The 18,612-nt window shown below is 37.7% G+C and overlaps 1 protein-coding gene across 6 annotated transcripts in view; it reads left to right on the forward strand.

The window, feature by feature from the left end:
- Positions 1–18,612, forward strand: part of NFIB (nuclear factor I B) — a 233,129-nt gene that overhangs the window by 155,803 nt on the left and 58,714 nt on the right. For all 6 annotated transcript variants that reach the window (XM_044265642.1, XM_044265641.1, XM_044265643.1 and 3 more), the window contains exons 4-6: positions 3,001–3,069; positions 9,521–9,641; positions 13,305–13,423. In XM_044265642.1, the coding sequence (XP_044121577.1) occupies positions 3,001–3,069; positions 9,521–9,641; positions 13,305–13,423 (309 nt within the window). The remainder of the gene's footprint in view (positions 1–3,000; positions 3,070–9,520; positions 9,642–13,304; positions 13,424–18,612) is intronic.

An 18,612-nucleotide genomic window follows, 5' to 3' on the forward strand; every position in this document is an offset into this window, starting at 1 on the left:
TTGCCTGTGTGTGACCGGCTGTCTTCCGCTGGTAGGATTAGCTTCAGGGGGATTCTCCCACCCGTGTGATTCGGCTCCTGATGTCCACACACCATTCCGTCTTCATGGGTATGGCCAAGACGCTGATGGAGCCCTGACTACTCACTAGAGTAATGAGGAAATGAACTTCAGATGATATCTACATATTGAAATGTTATTACATATGATGCATGATTTCATTTATATAAATATATTGAAATGTTCCCTCGTCGCTCATTTGTGTATTTATTTTACAAATATTTTTGAACTCTGACTCTTTTAACACTTCTAGCTTCTGGGTAGTTACTTTGTACTAAATGCTTCAAGTTGTACACCAGTACGTAAGGAAGTTAGATATATAATCTGAATCTGATCATCATTCTTTCCCACTCTACCCCCAAAGCCCTCAGCCAATGGACCCCGCAGCCAATGAGTCCCAGGGAATAACTAGGGTCAGTATAATTATCCTTCAACCTTAAGCCATCTATACCTACATTGTTACGTAATTACCAAGATGCTTTTTATGACCCTGTTCCAAAAGGTTAAAAATCTAAGATTTTGTTCTGTAAGCATTGATTTAGTAGTTACTGTATATACAGGAACTGAGGTGGTTGTTAAGGGAGATTCAGAGATGAACAAAACCCAGGCATTCTCCCAAATAAAGGAGCTGATAATCCCATAAGAACCACAAGACTTGAAAACAGATATCCTGGACACTTGAATGTGCAAAGGGATGTAAGTAAGTACAAACGAGGTGCTCTGTGACTTCAGAAGAAAGAGATGATTTCTGACTGGCACAGGGATTGGGAGAGGAGAGTAGGGGAACGGGTCACGGGATAGATGGTGGTCGAGCGGGAGGTTGCAGGATGAGAACAAGGTAGGTAGAGAGAGAGCCGTCTGACTGGGGGGCTAACTGCATGAGAAAGGTAGGAGAGCAGACATTTCCAGAGCACAGCTGAGGGACGACAAATAAATCCTGTCTGGTTGGTTAAGTATAGGTGCTGCCATCAAGATAAATAAGGTCTTTATATTTAATGTATTTGCCAATATAAAATTTTACATTTACTGTATATAAAGTATAATTTGTTATACTTTACAAAGATGTGTGTTGTGTTTGTTGTCGTTTTATATGATAATAACCTACTATGGTTCAGAAGATTAAAAATATCTTTCCCCCCAATCACACAAAGGGACTCAGTGTCCTTTTTTTGTCTTCATGACTTTAAGTACCTTGTACAGTGTTGGCTACCTAAAAGCTTCTCAATAATCAGTGAAATGAATTCAGCCTTGTGAAAAATTAAGTTGCTAGAGAACTAGGAGTTTCCTAAAATACGGGTAAATCAAATGGGGACATTTTGTCATTACCTTCTTAAAAATGTATATTTTTTCAAAGTAATACTTAATATGATAATATAATATGATAAGTTTTATCACCAGCTGAGATCCAATAATTCTTTCACACTCTTTCTTTTGTTCTGCTTCTAAAGAAGGTGAATGGTAGAATAGTGTTCAGACATGCATGGCTCCTTGGTTCACAGAAGTGATGCATATAAGCTCATTGAATGGTTTTCTGTCTTTTCATGCTATGTACAGTTGAAAAGTAGTGTGATAGCTTTTGTTCTGGTAAAATTTCTGAATAAAGATTTACACGTGATTTGAGACCATCTGGAATCCTGTGCGCGTAATTCAATGTATAAGTGGTTGTTGACCCAACTGGCCGATCCTAACTCGTTGGGAACATTTAATGAGTGCCTCGTGTGGATTTTATGTTTTTATCTCACTTATCATTCACAATAATTTTATTAACTCTAGTTTTTAAATGGGGAGTCTGAGATACAAAGAGTCTAATAACATGATCAGGATTCCACGGTGATAAAGTGTGGTTGGGAGTCGAATGCCAGCCCCCTGATTCACATTCCTGCCCTGAATCGAATCTTTTGGTCAGCCCTAAAACTGTATGTACCATCTGATCCAGCTGCCAGTTCTTAGAATCCAGAGTTTGTTTTCCTGGAAACTTTTGCATTCGGAGGGTTTCCAGGCTTTTCTTATTCTCTTCCTGGGAAGCAGAGGGTAACCATACCCCTCCTTCTGGTATTCCGTCCCTCTTTTGCCCTCAGTACATGTCCTGCATATCAATGAGAAGCTGGGGACATGACTGGGCATTTGTGGAAGTCCTCATTTCTAATCCTGAACACAGCTTGACCAGATCCCAGACAGCACAGAACTTACTCAGGCCCCTGAACAGTGGGCCATGTCACCAAAGGGTCCCGTGGCATTTCTGGAGGCCTGGATTGGTCACTGTTTGCTAGAAAAAGGATGCAGTTCTTGAAATGAAGGGAGTCCAAGGAAGTAGTAGCAAGAGGGAGAGGGCATTGAAGTCATGTGGGATCTATCAAAGGTGCGTGGAAATAGGTCTATGCAAAGTATTTTCTGTATGTACAAGTTCTGCTTTTGTGTGATTCATGACCTTGGAACAAGGGTGAGGGAGGGCTGCTAACAACAGTTCACTTTTCTTTAATCAGGGAAGGATTTGTGAAAGAACAGTGGTTTCAAGAGATCTTTGAAGTAATTCCAACAAGGTTCTAATTGTGGTTGTGGTTTTCCTTTTTCTTTCTTTCTTTTTTATAAACGGGTAGACTTTGGTCTACCAGGTGCTACCGAGCTGAATACATTTGGTAAGAACCCCTGACTTCATTCTCAATGCGTGGGCTGTGGCAAATAAAACCATTCAGTTGCCCTGTACGTTTAGCAGGCGGTGGAAAAATTTCCCTAGGAAATTATTTGGCATTTCAACTTCTTACTTTTGTTTAAACAGACCCCGGATTGCATTCAAAGAGTTTTGCTTTCACTTGTGTTTGTTATAAGCACACTTAGTTTTTGTTCTAACCTTTGGTTTAAAAACACTTGAACAAATCCTAGCGTTTAATCATTTGTTTGCTTCCTGCTTGTGCTGATCTTTTTCCTCTCAATATTTATTTTCAGGTTACCTGGAGGATAGTTTTGTAAAATCTGGAGTCTTCAATGTGTCCGAACTTGTGAGGGTATCCAGAAGTAAGTAAACTCTTTTGTTATTATTTGATTATACATTATGATTTTAAATATTTTCTATTCCGAACCTTCAACACAGTATTAAGAATAACCACTTATGGGGAAAATCTGAGTTTTAAAATTTCCGTCTTGTTGATGAAATCGTAAGTGGATATATTTTGTCGGATTTTCTAAACTATTTGCCTTTAGATCATCAAACTTTTGTAGTTCAAAAATAATTGGGGGGTTGTTCTGATTGCTGTGTTACTAGTATTCATTTAATTCACTGTTCTCTCTGTGACCATAGATGGTCATTTATATCAAAGGAAGTGTGATTAATTACATGTACTCTATGTTGTTATGATAACCCACATAAGTTTCCTGTAGATAAGTGCTTTTTCATTTTACTAACGTTTTGGTGGGGGCTTGGAGATGTACAGGATATACACAGTAACATGCAGAGTGTAGAGAGATGCAGAAATTAACTTTGCAGATTGTAGTTTGGATATAGATAGAAAGCTATTGTGATCCAAAACAATGTCCAATTGTTTTAACTGGCCACCTCACCTGAGACACCGTTCTTGATAGGCCGGATGAGATTTTTCTTGGGTTAAGTTCACCTGGCCAGCTACCTAAGCAAGGGAGAAGTTTATTGACTTAAGTCTTTTACGTATTTCTCGTGTGTACAAATATACCTAAGATGTAGCTGTTAAGGCATTCATCAAGTTAAAGGAGGTGACTCATTTCTTCTCGTTCTCTTTGATTTAGCTTATTTATGTAATTTTGAAGGCTCTATTTTTACCTGGCATTTTGTTAGAGAGCGTCACCAGTTTGGATGATGTTACTCAAATGGTGTAGTGGCGTTCCGTCCTTGTTTAAGTTGTGTTTTCCATCTGGGTCAAATTCAGAGGTCTTGAACAAGAATTGTGGTGATCCCAAAAGAACAAAGCAAGTTACTGAGGGTAAGTTTAGGGAGTGAGTTAGAGCTGTGACCATGCAGTAATCCCCCAGCTGGTAGGTGACTATGTCTTTCAAACCAGATTTAACTTAAAGCGTTCCTCTTTCTAGAGTGGCCAGTGACAATAGCATATATCGCAGGCAGTTGCCTACATGAACGTTTAAGATCTTCAGTAAGTTATCCTTTCTGACATATGCCGCGGTAGATAAATATATGCCCCAAAGACTTCTGTCATGGATCTGTTTACTTACGGCAGTGCAGGAGACCAAAACCTAATATCCTGTATCCCAGCAACTCTAGGATTCAGTATTTGCGAGATAAGAGGATTCTGATAGTCTTTTCCATTGACCAAGGCCGCCATGAGCCCTGCGTGTTTTTCCCGATCAGTAACGTGGTATGGAAGGCCTCCGACATTTGAAAGTTTTTTCTGTGTTTATTTTTAATTTGGAAAAGCACGTGCCTGACTTATTCACTACCACTTTCTGGCATTCATGTAAGGAAGGGAGAATTTGAAAGTGGGGCGGGTGGTGTGTGTGTGGGGGGGTGGAGGTAGGTGTTTTTCCTACACTGTTCTGCTACATTACCAGACGTTATAACATTATTTGTTATAAATTTGTCTTTTCCTAAGTTTCGTTGTATTTCTTTTTTTAAAGATTTTATTTATTTATTTGACAGACAGAGATCACAAGTAGGCAGAGAGGCAGGCAGAGAGAGAGGACGAAGCAGGCTCCCCGCGGAGCAGAGAGCCCAATGTGGGGCTCGATCCCAGGAGTCTGGGATCATGACCTGAACTGAAGGCAGAAGCTTTAACCCACGAGGCACCCCATAAGTTTTGTGATATTATTTCCTCCTCCTTATGAGATGGACCGAAGAGTCATCTGTTAGAAATTATTACCAGTTCCTCATTATAGATAACATCATGCTAGACCCTCCAGAAGGACAGCCAGATAGTACCTTGGAAAGCCCAGGTATTTTGAAAACTCTGAACCTACACATGAAGAAAGACTTAAAAAATACCTTTCCAGAACAGTTCCAAAGTGAGGTAGATTTAATATACTTCACTCATTCTTTTTAAACCTCTCTTCGAGGTTTTTAAGTTATCTGTTACAACACACATTCCTGATCTGTAATTAGGATATTAATTATGTATATGCATTCATTAATTTACTCAGCAAACATTTATTTTCTCCTCTGTATGTAAATAGGTGGCTCTGAAATGCTTGAGAAGTTATCCTAAGTGTTTTAATATATCCACATCATAATCATATTTACACAGTTCAACTTCGTTGTTTATGAAAGAGGCGTTTGCCAAGTAAGCAGAAACTTCAGCATGACCCTTATGCTGTAGATCACAAATTCTGACTTCTTGAGGGTTTACGGTATGTTAATGGTTTCTGGTCTCCTGGGTTTGACTATCATGTGACCCACTAATGTGTCTGTTGACTTTAGCTAATGAAGCTCCCCTGTTTTAGGATACGGATCATTCTGTTGAATGATATTATCTCCATCTTGAAAGTTGATTTAGGATCAGCTTTTGGAGTGAGAAGAACAATAAGAGAGATTAAGGGTTGGCCTCTCACCCTTAGATTCTGAGGTTCTTTGGAGCTTCGTCTCTAAGAGGATATTGGCAGCCTCTTAAACATGATTTGCAGCTTTCAGACTTTGCAGCTCTCCAGGAGAGGTGCTAACGCGGATCTTTGCATCTGATGGAAGTTCTTCCAGAGGCTTTTAAACAGGAGCATCAGCCTGGGATTTGCCATGCTCACATACTCTATTTATTTATTTATTTATTTATTTATTTTTTTAAAAATTTTTATTTATTTATTTGACAGCAAGATAGAGAGCACAAGTAGGCAGAGCAGCAGGCAGAGGGAGAGGGAGAAACAGGCCACCTGCTGAGCAAGGAACTCAATGCAGGGCTCGATCCCAGGACCCTGAGGATCTTGACCTGAGCCGAAGGCAGGTGCTTCACCGACTGTGCGACCCAGGTGCCCAACACAAACTCTCTTTATTATGAAATGTATTTGGTGAGCACTGCTTTAGAATTTGGCCATGGTTATTATTAAGCTACTCTTCTTCTTGTACTCTCCCCTTTAATGTCAGAAGGCACATTACATTTTTGCAATGCTCATGTGTAAATCTGTGGGTAAATTATTTTGATTGCCGTCATAAGAGTCTGTAATAATCCTTCTGCAAGAAAATTTAGAAAAACAAAATTTCCTAAGATTTTTATTATTATTATTATTCTACTATAAATTTCATCCAGTATGTTTATGGCCAAGCAATCTGTGTTGACGCTTAAGCCATATGTATGAAATAGAAACTACAGATCTTTGCTTAAATGTTGCATGAGCTTAATAAATTGCAAGTACTTTACATAAGTTATGACCTGTAAGTTTCCTTTTTAGTAATTCAGTCCTTTGAATTGTATCCATTACTGTTCCAGAAGGCTGGACAGATTACTGACTTTCCCCTAGTCTCTCAAATGCCTCCTTCTAGCACACACCCTGCTTTCCAATGTCACATAGAACATGGTTCTAATAATAAACTTTAAAGCATGTGGTTACTGTGGGATTTCTTACCTTGCTTTTTTTTTTTTAACCTCCGGTATACCTCAAGCCACAACAAACAGTTCCATTTTAGCTGCCCAAAGAATTCAAGCCATTTGGCATAGTCACCCATTGAATACAAATATTTTCTGTGTTATTCAAATGAAGGTAAAGTACGTTATATAAAAAAGAAGATTTTAACAGAAGGCATAAACTCCGGAAGTTTGGAGCTGAGACTAATCTTGTATATATTGATTTAATTTTTAAAAGGGGAAGAGAGAGATTCATCGTATATTCTTTGATTACTTCTCTGCAATAACACATGTGCTTCCTAATCACACTTTCTTAAAAATATTTTAAAGTAAATCTTGGCCAACCTGATATTGACACACAATTCAGCTGACAGCGAACACACGTAGTGAACCCATTAAAATTCTGGGTAAGGAAAATTCCCTGAAATTCCTTTATGAATCATGTATTCGATTTGAAACAGTTGGAAGAGAAGAAGATTAAGTAGGCTATATGTTCTTAGGGTGAATCATAGGGGCTCTGGAGTTTTGTTGCCGTAGCCCTGGACATACTTTCTCTCCTTAGAGCTTTTGAAGGCCTGATTTTTAAAAAGGTAAAGAGGGGCGCCTGGGTGGCTTGGTGGGCTGGGCCTCTGCCTTTGGCTCGGGTCACGGTCTCAGGTTCCTGGGATTGAGCCCCTCATGGGGCTCTCTGCTCAGCAGGGAGCCTGCTTCCCCCTCTCTCTCTCTGGCTGCCTCTCTGCCTACTTGTGATCTCTCTCTCTCTCTCCCTCTTTCTCTCTCTCTCTGTGTCAAATAAATAAATAAATAAATAATCTTAAAAAAAAAAAAAAAAAGGTAAGGAAAGAAACGATTCTTCAGCACTGACCTTTGATACCCACCTGCCCGGTCTCACTTTGTATATTCTCAGCCCAAGACGTTGGTCTTGTAGTCACTCCTATTGAGAATGACCTCTCCTTAAGATCTTACTCATTCAGCAAAGTCTAGTGCAAGCTCTGGCTTCTCCAGAGAATTCTTGGATCATTTGAGCCTGTATGGGATTCTTCTTCCCATGAAATCCCATAGTGCTTATTGGGGTTGTCATTCATTTGGGCAGTTTCATTATAATCTGCAGTATGCAGCTATTTCTATTTTTTCATGAGTGTTTTGTTTACCCAGCTTGTTGCCCAATCTGTTTTATTAAGGACAGGAACTATCTTAGACTATTTTGTATCCCTTGCAGCACCTGCCAGTAATGGACACAAACAACTTGTTGAAGGAACAGACTTTCAACAAATAGGTTTCTTTTTAACCCTTCCTCTGCTTTTAGTGCTGTTAGAACTGTTCACTCCTTGCTAAGCACTACAGGCTGCCAGGGAAGAGATGTGGGGAAGAAATCAAGAAAAGAAGGGATCTTACGTTGGTTGAATACCTATTATGCACTGGGCACGATGCTGGGCTTTTATCACTCCTTATCTCATTTCATCTTCAAAATAATCATAGGCAGTAGATGACCTGTATTCTCATTTTCTAGCTTGGGAAACTGAGGCACATGGCTCAGAAGTGTCAGAGGGAGTTCAAACTATCCTGAGTTTAAACAAACTAAACTACCTCCTAAGGCTCTACTTATTCTAATACAATGTGCTGCCTCACGAATCTATTCAAGATGTCTAGAAACAAATTTTTTAAATTTGAACACATGTAATCCATTATATGAAAACCAGTACTTACATCGAAGAATCTCAGCTCATCCTGTATCAGCAAAGTCAAAAAGATTTCTTGATATACAAAATAATACTTTGAAGTATAAAACTCCATGAGTACCTTTTATTTATTCTTAATTTTAATAAATAAATTATTTATTTTTAATTTTTTTTTCATGAGTCATTATAAGTGATTTTTGTAAAGTTGGGGATACAATTTTTTTTAAAAAAAGATTTTATTTATTTATATGATAGAGAGAGAGATCGCAAGTAGGTGGAGAGGCAGGCAGAGAGGCGGAAACAGGCTTCTTGCTGAGCAGAAAGCCTGATGTGGGGCTTGATCCCAGGACCCTGAGATCATGACCTGAGCCAAAGGCAGAGGCCCAACCCACTGAGCCACTCAGGTGCCCCCAATTAAAAAACAAAACAAACAAACATAAAAACAAAACAAAACAAAAAACTATTGAGTAAAGCCACACTAAACTATTCATATAGTAACCTGAATATGTATTTTGGGGGGGGGGAATCTTGGCTCTTATTTCATGTTTGTCATTTCACTTGTATACCTGCCCTTATACAAGAATTCGTTATATCAAATAATTATTCATATGGTTTGTAATGCATTCTAACATGCTAATATTCTAATTTGATTAACTTAACAGGGGTTTGGTTTTTGAGAACCAACTTAGGGGGCACCTGCTGGCTTATTTGGTTAATGTCTGCCTTTGGCTCAGGTCATGATCCCAGGATCCTGGGATCGTTCCCCTCGTTGAGATCCCTGCTTAGGGGGTAGTCTGCTTCTCTCTCTCCCCACCCCCTGTTTGTGCTCTCTTACTCTCTCAGTCTCTCAAATAAATAAAATCTTAAAAAAAAAAAAAAAAAAGAACCAGCTTAGTACAATGTCCCTTGCTTGGTGCTGAGTAATAGGAAACATGTCGTTTCCTCTGACGCATCTATAGACTAGTGTGGCGACAGATGTAGTGAAAAGTAATACAAAGGAGTGAGTGAAGAAGGTTGGAGAGTGGGAATAGGGAAGTGGTAACCAATGATTATAGTCTGAGTGCCTCAAGTTTCCAGACTTGAACACTGGCCTTGTGAGGAAGTCTTCAAGTTGTACCCCTGGTGGACGGTTGATACTGGAGTCTCAGGGTAAAGAGAGTTTGCCCGGAGGTGTGGAACATATTAGATGATTACATTCAAATAGAGATGATAAGTGTAAAAGTCATTCCTGATGTTTCTTTCTGTTTTATTCCTCAGCGCCCATAACCCAGGGAACTGGAGTCAACTTCCCAATTGGAGAAATCCCGAGCCAACCATACTATCATGACATGAACTCGGGGGTCAATCTTCAGAGGTCACTGTCTTCTCCACCAAGCAGGTAACTGGAAGAGGAGTTCTCAGTCTATATACACTTGTTCTCAGTCTATATGCAGCTGGGTGGAGAGGTAGATATGCAGATAGGTGGGTAGATAAAGAGATCGGGGAAACAAACCCAAGAATTCCAGACTTTCTGCTGATTCTACATAAATTTTTACTCTTACCTGGTTAAATTTATTTTGATATTTGAAAATCAAATGTAATTGTTCAAAGCATTAAAAACATATTTGGGTTTGGGGTAGGACAAGGGAACTATATTTCCTTTATCTAAAAATGTGAATGATTTTATAATTTTCTATAAATTCTACAAGTTCACTAAATCTTTTAGCCACTTACAAGCAACGTTGTCATGGCAGAGAGCCCTGGTTTATAGATTGATCCATCCTGGTAACTTCTACCTTACTATCTTGTCCGAGCTGGGTAAAATAAAACATGAAAAATAAAATGTGTCATCTACTTAACCTTAAAAGTGAAGGCCTTATTCTAGGCCACACTCGGCTAATGTCTGCGGTGAGCTGGTATTTTTTTTTTTTTTAAATAATTTAGTTGATTCTCAGTCCCCAATGAAAATACTACTTGCTCTGAGATTTGGTTTGATCCGCCTTTGTTGGGGAAGAGCTACAGTGATGTTACTTTACTTTTTAGTTCCCTGTTGACGTTCTCACTTTTGTCTTTTGACCTTCTGATCGTGACTTTGAGTCCCACAGAAGTTTAAAAAGAGATTTCCTATTTAAATGAGAGATAAATAGCCTGGAAAGTTGTTGGTGTAGGATTTAGTGATGGTACGTTCCACTCTTTCACTGTGGAAGGAAGTCCTCTTCCTCCAGAAGAGGACTGAGTTACTAAAAAGTAAGATGAATAAATATTACAGCTTTATTTTTTTTTTAAATTGGATCTTCAGCGTATGGAGAGCCATATCATTTTCAGAGCATTACTTATACCCATGATTAAATGTAAGAGTGTACATGAATTTCAGAGCAAAACATTTCATTTTATAATAGCCATTTTTTAAGAATTAAAGAATATTTGGGTAATTACTTTCCTATGTTCTTCTCAATAATGAAAGTTAATTGCATCTGGATTAATTACGGGGCTGTGCACATTTTTCTGTTTATTAAATAAGTTCAATTTTATATCATTTATGATCAAGCTGTGTTTTCATATAGGTTAGGTTACATAGCAAGGTAATTTGGTTTATTGTCACTCAGATTGTCTGTGACACGGTTGGGTCTTAAACATGCTTTAGTGTTTCTAAATTTGAAGTGCGAATAGGACATTTCTACTTGGTCTGATGGATCAGTAGGTTATCAACACAGATCTTTCTTCGTAGTCATTTGGTTTCAGATATTATGCCATTCAGAATAAAAAAGGTTTGAAAAACATCTACTATTTCCTTATGAAAACCTTTTCTCTCTCACTTCCAGTCATTCATATGTATTTACTACTGATTCACAGCTGAGAGAATTAGTTTAAAGGAGAGTTTGAAAAGACATGTATTCTAACTTTGGATACCATAGGAATAAATTAAAGGACCGTTATTGACTCCCACTGTGGTTTCGCATGGATAGAAACTGTTGTCTTCAACATCATGTTAATACTCTGGGAGTTGTGAGTCAAATATTAATCACAGGTACCTCTGTATGTACACGTGCTTCTAGGATTTTGGATGTACACAGGTTTCTAGGACTTGGAAACAGTGCAGCAAAAACAACGGTCTTGGAATTCAGAAGTCCTTCCTTTGTGGCAGATAGCTTCCACTAACATGTCCTGGGAAATTCACTGAATTTCTCCACATTTGTCTCCCCACTTGTAAGAAAAGGGAGGACTGATTTACGGATAGGACTTAAGAAGTCAGTGCCAACTCTGAAGTCTTATGACATTGTGTTTATTATCACTGCACAAAGTTATTTCAGAAGATAACCTCTCTTTGGTTTTTACCTGTAGAAATGTACATGAGGTCTTTTATTTTTTTAATTTAAGGAAAAAAATCCATTTTCATAGTCATAATTGACTGTTTAATAGGATATTGATGGGAATATATGATAATAGTATATCATGCAAAATGACCTATGCTATGACATAAATTTTCATATTCTTCCTGTATATATGAAAAGATAAAATATATATATATATATTTGTTTGCTTATTTTTGAGGGTGGAGAGGTGGGCAGTTTGGGAAGGGAGAGAGAGAATCTTAACCGGGTTCTATGCCCAGCACAGAGCCCAACACAGGAGTTAATTTTATGACCTTGAGATCATGACCTGAGCTGAAATCAAGAGTGGGAGGCCTAATAGACTGAGCCATCCTGGTACCCCCATGACAACTTTTTCATCTCTGCTATAAATAGTCACTTTTCTTAATAAGGATGAGCAATATGTTCTTTATTAAATTCTATTGTTTGTTTGTTTATTTTTTGAGAGAGAATCTTAAGCAGGCTCAACACCCAGCATGGAGCCAAACGCAGCGCTTAGTCTCACGACCCTAAGATCATGGCCTGAGCCAAAATAAGAGTCGGACACTTAACCAACTGATCCAACCAGGTGCTCCTAAAATGTATCATTCCAAAGCATACTGTTTGTATGAATTTGGCAATGACCTATTTTTCATGGTTGATCTTGAGGATAAAAGATCATTACCTAATTTTTTATAAAAAATATAAAGAAGAATATATGAATTAATTTATAATCAATAAAGTCCTATAAAATTTTTACATTATTAATTATATGGTTATTCATAATAATTACTACTTAATAAGTATCTTCTAAATGCCAACCACTTTACTAAGAGCTTTACATTTAATCCTCTCATCCACTCCTCTTTGAACTAGATTTTATTATTTCCATTTTATAAATGATTAAACTGAGTTTAAAAAGGTTAAGGAGCTTACTATTAAGAAGTAGTGAGTGGCCTAGTCGAGATTTGCTACTAGGCTGGTTCCACTCCAGATCTCATGTTCTACTGACTCCTTTGCCTTAATGTTTGAATTAATGTGAAAGAATTATACTGGTATGGCCCGTGCTATGCTAATGAATATTATTATCATTGATAATAATAATAAGAGTCAGGTATAATCTTAATGATTTTATTTATTTATTTTCCAAACTTAATAATTTTAAAGTTAGTACACATATCACATCAAGAATTCACTTTTTAGGGGTGTTTGGGTGGCTCAGTTGTTAAGCATCTGCCTTCAGCTCAGGTCATGACCCCAGCGTCCTGGAATCCAGCCTTGCATTGAGCTCCCTGCTCAATGGGAAGCCTGCTTCTCCCTCTCCCACTCCTCCTGCTGTGTTCCCTCTCTCGCTGTGTCTCTCTCTGTTGAATAAGTAAATAGAATCTTTTTTTTTTTTTTTTTTAAAGAGTTCACTTTTTACTACAGGTATTTCTTTGGAAACACATTTTAAACGGTAAATATAATAAGCACCCTATGATTAGGCAGGTATAGGTATAATATGGTGTAATAAATGACACGTGCAGCTAGAAGTGTTTGCTGCTCCTATTGAAGTCTGGAATGCTCTGCATTGTTTCAGAAAAGATACTGAAATGCTATTACTTGTGTTTATGGAAATTTTCTTAGTAAGACTTTTCTCAAATTACGTATTTTCATCTGCTGCACACCTCCTTAGTCATCCCATTAAAGCAACTGTTGTCATATCTTAACAGCAAAAGACCCAAAACTATATCCATAGACGAAAATATGGAACCAAGTCCTACAGGAGACTTCTATCCGTCTCCGAATTCACCAGCTGCTGGAAGCCGAACGTGGCACGAAAGAGATCAAGGTGAGCGATGAGGTGATTGCTCGGGGCACATTAGAGTAAGATGGCAGCTTGTTTCCGAAGTTTCCTTTAGTCAAAATTTCATCATTGAGTTGATACAGATATTTTCTTCATAAAATGATGGCAGTAAAATTATTTTGAAGATAATGTACTAGTCACGTGTCACCACAGTTACAAAAAGTCTCCCAGACAGAATGATCTCTTAGAAACCCCAATCCCACATGCGACCAACTGTGGTTTATTTGCTTTCATTGGCCAGATTGCAGCCAGCTCATAAATTGCGACTCCCATTAGATCAGTCGGCTACTCTGTGTGCGTGTTTCAGGGAGGACCCACACTTACAACAGGTTGCAGGAGACAGTTACTGACTGTTCCCATCTAAAGGAAGACATAATTCCCTTTGGAAGTAGGTACAGCCTAAACAATAAATTCAATTGTAATGCCACAGACAGCACGTCTAAGTCAATCTGGTTGTTCCTTCTAGGTGAAACTATGACCCAGTTGTAGGGCAGCCTTGGGGGAAAAAATATAACTCCATAGGTATTATTTGGCTCTCTAAATCCAAACTTTTAGCTCTTTTTTGTTCTTAAAAGTCTGTCAGGTTAAATATATTTCATCAGACATCCTCCTGCCTTTTTGCCGCAACCAGCCGGAGATTAGTAAGCACAGAAATAAAAAAAAATATTAACTAACTGCAGTGTCTTGTTGATATGTATATGTGCAAATACGATTTCTATCAACAGCAAAAAAAATAATAATTGAAAATTGTCTTTTGAATAAAATTTTACAGTTTACTAAAAATGTAAAAAGAAAAAATTCTTTATCAATGGTTTTTAGCCCATGACTTGAGTGTATGTTTCTAAGGCGGGGGAGCAGTACACCGGGTTATCTCAGGAGGCAGATAACCGAAGCATAGCAGTTCAAGCCCAAATCAGTTCCTTACTCAGGACATGTTTATTACTCTGCATTTGCAGCAGGGCACCGGGTGGTTCAGGGGTTAAGCAACTGACTCCAGATCTCAGCTCAGGTCTTGATCTCAAAGTTGTGAGTTGAAGCCCCTCGTGGCCTCCATGCTGGGTGTGGCACCTTCTTAAAAAGAAATATTCCACTAGAAAAAAAAAAGGTGAAAAATCTTCACGGAGGAATTGTACTTTGAGTCCGGTGGGTCTCCTTTAGCATGATGAGATTTTTTAACTGGTGAAAAAGGGAGCAGAGTTGTCAGAGAGAAAACCATAGCCAAAGGCAGCGTAAGTTTCACTGTGGCCATGTTGGACACCGAGGCTGGGCTCTCTCTGTGTAAGGAATTAGGGAGAGGTGATGGGTCATTTTGTGGAAGGATCTGAAGATCAGCTGGAAGAGTTTTGGCTCTGAGATGACCTCCCCCCACCCAACCCCTGGCCTTTCCAAATCTATTCATCAAACGGTAGACAAAATCTCTATAAAACATAGTAACAACGTATTACTCCTTTGCTTAAATCTTTCAGTAATTTCCCACTCCTCTTAGGAGAAAATCAGAATCCTCTCATATGAGGGGCAGGCCCTGTTCCTTGCTGCTGTTTTCTGCACTTTAGCTTGTTGCTTTGTTAATATTTGGGAAGGCAGAACCCAAGACCTTCCTCTCACCCACGCCCTCTGGGATTATCCTCTGCTAACTCTTCATCTCAAAAATTGGGGGGCATCTTCTAAGCCCCAGCCTAAATTGAGGAATTTCGATCTAAATTCAGTCTTCCTGTTTTCCTCTCCTGACACCCAGTAGTGTTCCTTCATTGTTCTCATAATAAATAGTTATGTACTTGTTTGTGGGGTTCATCGTCTAAACCCATCTGCACTATGAAGGCAGGGACCTTATGGATTTGGCTATGATGTAACAGCACCCTGGTGCATAGTAGGGGCACGAAAGTTATCTTTTGGACAAATGAAACATTGATAGGCAGAATATCAGTCTCATTCATGAAGGCAAGAACTTTCACCAGACTTGCAGAAGTAAGAATAAAAACCAAACCTTCAACGCTTTCTATTTTATTGCTTGTTTAACTTGCATTGTCAGTTTGTTTTAAACAAAGCCATATTTTCCTCTGGAGAAAATTATTCTGGAAAGATTCTAATGGTAATAATAATAACACTGTGAATGTGTGGGAACGGGTGTGTTGTTCAGAAGTGTAGGTGTTCTTTATTATAGAGAGTGTCACTTTGTAGAAATTGATTCCTCTTTCAGCTTATTGAGTAAAGGCAATCTCAAATCATATTATAAAACATTTTTGAAAAGTAGAAGGGAAACTGTCATTCTTTCTCTTTGTAAAATCGTCGTATTGTCTTGGTGATTTTCTTTTGTCAAGATGACTAGAATTATTGGAGAAGTCTGTGAGGGCATATTTTATTAAGAGTCAGGAAGAATGATACATTCTCAAGTGTGCTTAAAAAAAACTCTGTCACTTTAATTCTCAAGACCCTGAAGACTTTGTAATGTGCACAATAAGCCATTGTGGGAAGAAGTCTTGCACTACAATAAAAAAATGAGGGATGTACAGTACTATCTTTATAAATTTGCTAAGCCAGATGCCGTCCTTTTGTTCTTAGAAAATTACTTTTTTTTAAAATTTGGAAAATAAAATGCCCCATGGTTGTTCTTGTCTGTCTTCACATGTTCTTCAGACACACTTGGCTGTCACAAAGGGGTTCTAAAGGGCATGTTGAGTTTCACTCGATATTTGTAATAGCTTTGGTACGTGTCTTTTACTTGTTTCTCCCACAAAGCCCTGTACTAAATTGGTAATCAATAACTACTTATTGGTTGATTAAAATATGCTTCTGTTTATAACTGGCAGAAGTGTTTAAAATTTACCATTAATTATTTCCCGAGTATGCCTTATTCTGGAAGTGTTGACTTTGTATTAAAATCTACTTTTGCCATAGCCCTTAGCAACACTGATTTTTGAAATCGAAGAAGCAAAGATAGCAAAGTTATGGACAATATGTGGCATTCTACTTTTCCTTATAATCTGAAACACCAACGTAAGCCACAGAGATTTTGTTTCCAACTAGGCTAAAATGAAGGAGATAAGATAGCCAAACTAATGTATTCATTCTATTTTCAAAAGTAATTAGGCAAATTTTTAACACAAAATCTAGGTTCATGTAATGACAAATATTTATGGTACCTTTTTAAATTTATGTACCTTTTAATAATTTAATTGAAAAATTATCTTCAAAAAAGATTTTATTTATTTATTTGACAGAGACAGAGATCACAAGTAGGCAGAGAGGCAGTCAGAGAGAGTGGGGGAAGCAGGCTCCCTGCTGAGCAGAGAGCCAGATGCAAGTCTTGATCCCAAGACCCTGAGACCATGACCTGAGCCAAAGGCAGAGGCTTAATTCACTGAGCCACCCAGGTGCCCAGAAAAAGTATCTTTATTTTAGGGTATTATAAACATAATTAGTTATCTTCATATGTTCGTTTCTTGTTTTCTGTTTTTTACCCATAACGCAGAAAAATTACGATGTCCTGGTCATAAAAGAATTACAATTTCTAATTTTGCAGAATAAAGACATGAACATTTTAAGACTGAGCATTAAACATTTGGTAGGAATCTGTATAATTTGCTTACGTTTCTCCTGATGTTCAGTGAGGAAAATTTAATTTATCAACATCCACATTATGTAATACCCACATTTTTATTTGTGTTGTTTTACACATAGAGAAGGGAAAGAAGCAGGAAACTGGCCACTAACAAAGGACTGTATAGCCACTGTTATATTCCTTTCTTAGATTTTGGAGTATTTTTTCCTCCTTAATGTTCTCTATGAATTTCCTAGTTTTAAACTTCCTGACTGCTTCTACCTCTATTGAAAACTTTGGGTTTTTTGGATACAGTGTTCCACCATTTTCAATTTTAATGGTTAAATTAATAGAACCAAATGAGCTTATCAGTGTGCATGCTGACAATCTCCTTTATTCTAAGACCACGGAAAAAAAACACCATCTGAGGCCTGTACCTTTATTTTTTTCCACCTGAGACTCAATTTCTAGTTGGTATGCTGTTCTCGAAATCATCAGAGTGCTTCTTTGTAATTTATGAAAAAAGAGGAAAAATAAAAAGTGGGTCTTTGTTTTCCTCCAATTCAAATTACTTTTTGGGACTAAATCTTGTTTTATGTTAATGCCTAGGAATTTCACAGACTGACAGATGGTATGCTTGGGCATTTGAAGCAGTGCTTTATCAATATCAGCACCTATCACTGCCAGTTCATCTAGGCCTGCATCTGAGGCTCCCGAAACTCTATTTAATAGACACTTATGATACAGTAAATATATTTGTCGTATACAGCTGGGCTTTTAAATGGAAAATTTAGCAGCTTCTCAGTCTGATGAATATTTAAACAACTTGTAATCTTAGTTTTATAAAATGTAAATTCAAAAAGACTTTGTATGCAGTAAAATTTTATTAATTCCTACACATTTAGGATTTGGGATCATTGGAGTCAATTAACATTTATCAAATGCCTATTATTTGCCAGGAAGTTTTCTAGGCATTGGGCACATAAATATGAATAAATTAAATTTCCAGCCCTTGACCTGCTGAGCAGAAAAATATTTTTTTTTTTTTTTACTATTTATGAATAAAGGTTCTTAACAGAGAATAAATCATGTAAGCCAAACTAGGAGGGGACTGTCTCCATGCTTTAGAACTAGCTTACTTTTAAGCACTATGAGAAGTAAATCTTTATGTAAAACTCAATGAATTGGTATGTTAGCACAAACTGGCACTACTTAGAGGTATATTGGTATGTAATTGCAATTTTAAGGGTAGTTTAGAAATGCACACTGGACTCTCAAATAACCAATATTTAGGCATCATGTTATGATTGCTGTGAGTATTAGGAAATAATGCTAACACTAATTTTTTAAAAATTTACAATTCTGTCACATAAATAAGTCTCTTCCATTAGTCTTTTGAAATCATAATAGATTTCTGAGCCCTAGAGGTTTCTTTCTAATAATTTTTCAATATTCTCATTCAATATTCATTTTTCAAATATTCTCATTAGTAATCTAGTTTTAGATGTTGGGCTCAATGTCAGTTTGCACTTGGTAGCGTTCTATGAGGTTACAATGTTAAATAGCCAATGAATTAAACCAAAAGTCTCCAGGGAACACGGGCTGGAGAATAATAGTGCTGGCCCAGCATCATGAG

Source organism: Neovison vison, chromosome 9, assembly GCF_020171115.1.
Source record: "Neovison vison isolate M4711 chromosome 9, ASM_NN_V1, whole genome shotgun sequence".
Taxonomy (NCBI): domain Eukaryota; kingdom Metazoa; phylum Chordata; class Mammalia; order Carnivora; family Mustelidae; genus Neogale; species Neogale vison.